Source organism: Limulus polyphemus, unplaced genomic scaffold (genome assembly GCF_000517525.1).
Source record: "Limulus polyphemus unplaced genomic scaffold, Limulus_polyphemus-2.1.2 Scaffold1272, whole genome shotgun sequence".
Classification (NCBI taxonomy): Eukaryota; Metazoa; Arthropoda; class Merostomata; order Xiphosura; family Limulidae; genus Limulus; species Limulus polyphemus.
In genome coordinates, this window is record NW_013666882.1 from 157939 (window position 1) to 164512 (window position 6574).

General features: G+C 33.2%; 1 protein-coding gene across 1 annotated transcript in view; it reads left to right on the top strand.

Moving 5' to 3' along the window:
* The window catches only part of LOC106462873 (calcium/calmodulin-dependent 3',5'-cyclic nucleotide phosphodiesterase 1-like), a 54181-nt gene that overhangs the window by 15861 nt on the left and 31746 nt on the right, over positions 1–6574 (top strand). Inside the window, exon 3 of the mRNA XM_022390273.1 lies at positions 2552–2755. Coding sequence (XP_022245981.1) covers positions 2552–2755 — 204 coding nt within the window. The remainder of the gene's footprint in view (positions 1–2551; positions 2756–6574) is intronic.

The window sequence follows — 6574 nt, forward strand, 5'->3', positions numbered from 1 at the left end:
GCAATACACTTAATTTCCACAGCCACTTTAAATTAAACACACGCTATAATTCACAACGAACGATTCACGCGCTTTACTTACGTCACTACCACGCTTGACTCAATTGTCCGTCTGCAATTCTATATCGATTCATTGTCTGGCGCACTTATATACAAGAATACCGCACATCTAGCAAACACTCGAGCATTCACGAACCTTCGAGAATATCATGACGTGTTACTAGAGTCACGTGACTTCCGCTGTCGTAACAATATTAAGTCAAACGACAGTACCAACAACGGTGACATCATCATTCAACTAAACCTATAATGATAAGCCTATAAGATAGTACCAGTATTAATGACATCACCACGTTCAACTAACCCTGAATGTGAACCTGTTTAGAATTAGTGAATTTTTCGGAGAATAAAATGCTACAGCACTGTTATTTAACTCCTCAATACTTCTAATCTTATTGTCCACAAATTATGATGCAACGTTTTATCAATTTAAGCCTTTTATCCTTGGTTTCTTACAAATTCGACCATTAGTATATCGTATTACTTTAATTTAGATAATTTACTAAATTGAATGACAAAAAAAGTAGTTTCTTACTTAAAATTTTACTTAAATGAACTTAAGAGAAATATAATAATTCGAAAATTGAGTGATATACTTCTGTTAATGTTCTAGTCTTTAAAATCGGCCATGAAACACCTTCATTAAAACATAGAGGGCGTCACTGACATATTAGTAATTTTCTAATTAATGTAGCATTATAGAAGATGATTGGTAATAATATAGAAGTTGCTCAAGAGAGGGGGCTTTAAGCACAAATGTTTTGGCTGATGTACAATCTTTGGTTTAATGTTATAGAATCTAATAATATTTATAAATTAGGGCATTTCATAACATAAAACTCAGACTTAAAAAGCGCATAAGAGCAATACTTTAAAAATCACTCAGATAAAGAGCAATTAGTTTTCATTATGTGCTCTTTATGATCGGCTCAAATCACACATCATTTGTGTTACTAGAAAAAATAACGTTTATATCACTAGGTTTGTATTATAGTTAACGTGACTCTATGTTCAGGATGACACAGTTTTTACAAAATAACACATTTGTTTTGTTTTTTCGTTTTTTAATTTGCAGGATAAAGTTCTTTTTTTTTAAGTATATTGAGAACTACACTTGAAAAAAAAACGAGAACACACAACAAAATAGTTTATTTCAATTCTCAGTTTCCATTAGTCGATCAGGCATTAAGTAGATGTTATTGTTACACGAAACCTGCTTTTGTACTTCTTCTTACATATATAAAATAATATTTTTTAATATTAAATACATCAGTTTAGTTCAGACCTCATTAATGCTTTTAATCCTTTAATATAAAATACGTCGACTCGCCATGTACTTATACAGTATTTCATTTTAGTTCTACCTCACCTGAGGTTATTAGTGATATTGTCTAATAAATGTGTGGTTTACTGAATATATAATTCATATAGCACTGTCCCTTACAGAATTACTTTAAATCTATCAGGATTACCTTACACTTATAAAAATACTGTTTACATAACAACCAAACAACTTACTGAAAAAACTTTTGATGTACAAATGATAAAGAATATGGGTAAACTATCTGTGTTTATTTATTTTAAAAATGAGTATAAATTTAACCTCTTTATATTATGTTTGTTGTCATTACTAATATTTGATATTAATAAAATCATTTGAACAAGAAATAGTTCCCTTTCATTTTGAAAACTTCGAGATCTAGAAAGACTTGAGGACTTGTCCCGGATTCAATTTCATTTGAATTTTTAACCGTTCCATGAACGTCTAGAGAATCGAAACAAGGCCTCCACAATACATTCAAGTAAACTTATTTCTAATTAATTTTAATAGTGCTAAGCCTTAATTATATATATAAGTGAACACGGAAAGAAAGTTTCATCAGTTTAGTCTCCCCACCGTCTGACACTTGAATTGGATCATAGAAACAGCGTTTTTATCACTCTAGCTCAAATACATACCTAGTTCATACTTTCTCATGGCAACCAAAGAAACTTTCTATGGCTCTCAATTTTCTTTTACTGTCCATCTTGCATCTTGACAACCCTTTGGACTAGCAATGGTTCCTTTCCGTTTAAATTCTTGTTACAGGCGGTAAAAAGTTACCAGTTAGAATAAAGTACAGAAATCCAAACTTTTGGTAGTCTGCAGAATAAAACTAAAGTTTAAATATTCAAATATCAGTATATTCAGTGGATGATCAAATGGCAACTATCGAATATATCACTTCATTGCAGACATCATAAACTTTATTCTTCTAAATATAGTTTAAGGCATATAGAGATTTGGTTGTTCCGTCCAAGCTGTAATTTCCTATTTTAAATAAAAAGGTTATTTAATTAAAACACAGTTTATTTAATCTGCTTTCAAAGTTGATGCTGATAGAACAGCAATTAACCTGTATAAGAACATTTAAAATGTTTTCATGCTACCAAGAACTAAATAAAAAATGAATATTTGAGCATCTTCTATTAAACTGGTAATTCTTCCAAAGTTGTAATTTTTCACCCAGCAGACGTCTTATCGATGAAGACGACGAGTTGTCAGAAGTTCAACCTGATGCTGTACCAAACGAAGTACGTGATTGGTTGGCGTCGACTTTCACCCGCCAAGCGGCGGCGCAGAGAAGACGATCCGAAGATAAGCCTCGTTTCAGATCTGTAGCCAATGCTATCCGAGCCGGAATCATGGTTGATAAGTAAGTGCCTCTATCTGATGGTGAGCTTAATAACAAATACAAAACATTACGGTATTAAAATCAGAAAACCATGATTTTACAATTTGTCAATTATTATAATTAAAAGTAAAATATGAGTAGTGGCTCTATCTAGCTTTTTTTTTTTTGTGAAGTAGTTTGTTACACTTTTGGAACATTGTATAGTAATAATGTAATATTAATACTAAACTTTTGAAGTTATGATAATTTATATGATTCTTTATAGAAAGTTTCTGCAATCAAATCAAACTGTTTTCTTTTATTAAAAACATAAAGTTGGTTTAGGTGATGCGGATACTCAGTAAACTTGGTTGCTACCGGACTTTTATATCTTAATAAAAACCTCTTCAAGGGGACTTACACCTATTGCACATTTGTTAAAAAATATATCGAAAATGACGACCTTTTATATCAATTATCATGAACATTTATATTAAAGCAAAGGTATTAGTTAGAAAAATACCTGAATCCGTTTGCATATCAGAATGGGTTATACACATTAAAAACATTTGTACAAAATTATAAACTTTAGGACTGAAGTAGTGACGTGCTGTGGCTTTCATTTCGTATATTTAAACTCTACCAAAAATCATGTGGATTTTGATTTTTGTATTACTCACGACTGGATATTTAATTGTACTGCATTAAATAAGCCAGTTGTAAGATATCAAACGGTAATATAAATGCAATGTAAATAAACTCCGACCTTTATCTTCCAAATATAATTTTATTCCTCAATACTTCGCTATTACAGCTTCGTCAGGAGTAAACAATCACCTTCAAGTTCTCACCTTGTAGGTGATTGTTTACTCCTGACGAAGCTGTAATAGCGAAATACTGAGGAATACAATTATATTCTGGTGATAAAGGTCGGAGTTTATTTGCATTAATAAATATGTCTAGTAAGATACTCCAGTTTGCGTTAAAAAAACTTAAGAATAAATGCAATGTGTGTGTTTGTGTGTGCGTGCTCTATTCTACACACAAAAGTACTGAGAAAGAACCCAGGAATACCAAGTCAACCATTTAGGCCTCATTTAATTAGAAGGGTACCCACCTTTGGCGTTAATCAAGACTTGGGCTCTTGTGGCTCTGTCGTTTCTTGACCATCAGATGGCACTGCCAAACTTTCTATGATGGGACTCTGTATTTGTCAAGACAGATTTATGACCTTATTTGTTTTAAACCACTTCTGTGCATGGTACATTATTGTTACGAAAGAATCATGGTCCTTTCCAAGATTATTCAATCATTTCAAGCTTTATGATATTGCCCACATTTTACAACACGACTAGGCATTCATGGTTCTCTTAAATACCACCTGTGGACCAAGTCCGAACCACAAGAAACTGACCAATACCTTGATACTACCCCCCAAAGACGCTATTTACGGTTATAATGGCGCACTTGTATCCAAAACATCTTCCAGGTTTATATCAAACTCAAGCATATCCAACTGAAACAAACAGTGAATAGAAGGAATTAATATTAAGCCTGTTATATATTTTCAACACTGCATTCTTTATCTAGTCCCTTAGGGATTTTCAAGACTTAAAAGAGTGAACAATAATAACATTCCAACCAAACTATGTTCGTCTGAAAAAAAAGTTCACAAAATAACAAGTGACTAGAATGATTCATCTTTCCATGTAATTGTTTCTCAATGTGTCTTAAACCGATTTCGATTTTCGGGGCACATGAGAGCCGAAACCTTGGAATTATGGTTGTGATGAATGGCTTATAGGCTATATACGAGATTAATGCTAGGTGTAAGGTTTCCTTTCACAACAAACTTCAAAGATTGTACAAGCAGAGGATTGAATAACTTTGGGTGGCAGGGCCGCTATTCCACATACTCACATCCATTAGGCTTGAATAGCTATTTCATTAATGCATTACCCGCAATATACCTGGACATAAGTACCGTATTTTTCGGTGTATAAGACGCACATTTTTACCCCAAAATTTGATGTCAAAATCTGCTTGTGTCCTATACACCGAAGGTATGAATAATATATATCTATATATACGATATACACAAGCCATGTGTAAATATAATTAAATAGGCACGCATAGTTTAGTTCAATTGAATGTGTTATTTATAACAATAGTAGTTTTTCTCTTTTAAAAACATAACTATTTATAATGCTCCCTAAATAATAATAAAATAAATTATAATAATGGATGAGAGTGAAAAATCTGTTAAATACACGCCGATCCCTGTTTAATGTGGAGCAGAATAAGGCCGTTTCAGGCCTAACTTTAACAAATAAAAAATCGTTTTTGAGTGCTTGCCTTGGATTCAAATGTGCAATGCACTTGACCAATCAGAGCGCTTAATGCAATTAGCGTCGGTAATCGCCTAATCAGTATTTCAATTTTCATTTGATACTCAGCAGGCTGGCACGTGCTTACCTGTCAAGATGGATGCGTCACCGAAAACCAAAGTACCGTATCTTAGGCCTCGGGAGTAAAATAGTTATTTCTTCATTTTTCGTTTTATTTTTTCAGCCCTTACGATGTCTAAAGAAAAGAGACTGTCATACACAGCTAAATTTAAATTAAGTGTGATTAATTATGCAAAATAGCATGGAAACAGAGCTGCCGAAAGATATTTTGGTCCTCCACCAACAGAAAAAAATGATTCGTTGCTGACGCGAACAAGAAGAAGAATTGAAAATGATTAAAAGTGATAAACGTAATTTTCGAGGAAAAAAACAAACAAAGGATCTCGAAAATAAACTGTAAAAATGGGTTGTGGATCACAGAAGGCAAGGACTATCCGTTTCTACAAATATGCTAATTTTTAAAGCAAAGAGGGTTGCATGTGATAATAGATTAGAAGAATTTACTGGTCATACATCGTGGTGTTATCGGTTCATGAAACGCAAAGGCCTAGTTATGAGAACAAAAACAAAAATTGCTCAAAGAATGCCCGATGAGTTTGAGGTGAAAATTTGTGCTTTTCACAAGTATATTATACAGTTAAGAAAAAAAACTCCATTTGAATTGTCTCAAATAGCAAACATGGATGAAACACCCTTAACATTTGATGTTCCAAGCAATAGAACAACTCATATAAAAGGTACTAAAACTATTACTGTTAAGACTAATGGACACGAAAAAAAGCATTATACAGTGGTGCTAGCATGTGGTGCAGATGGAACAAAATTACCACCAATGTTAATTTTTAAAAGAAAAACAATGCCCAAAGAAAATTTACCCAGTGGTGTCTATGTTCACGTACACAAAAAAGGATGGATGAATGAAGACGGAACACTACTTTGCTTTGAAAAACATTGGTCGAAACGTCCAGGAGGCTTATTAAAAAAGTCTTCTCTCCTCGTCTGAGATTCCTTTAGAGCTCATAAAACGGAAAAAATAAAGGAAAAAGCTAATGAGCTAAAAACACAGCTGGGTGTTATACCCGGCGGTTTAACAAATCAACTGCAACCTCTCGATGTTTCTATTAACAAACCCTTTAAGACTTTAATAAAAGAGGAATGGAACAACTGGATGCAGCAGGAAGATTTTACTACGACCCCTACAGGACGAAGGAAGAGACCGACGCTTGCTCAGGTCTACATGTGGGTGAAGAAATCGTGGGAAAAAGTAAGAAGTGATATAGTGATTAAGTCATTTAAGAAATGTGGTATCAGCAACGTAATGGATGGGACCGAGAATGACATTCTCTTTGACCATAATATTGGATCAAATAATTCCTTTCCAAGCGACAATGAAAGCAATGAAGATTTTGTAGGTTTTGAACCAAACTAAATAGCAGTAAACCTTTTTTTATTT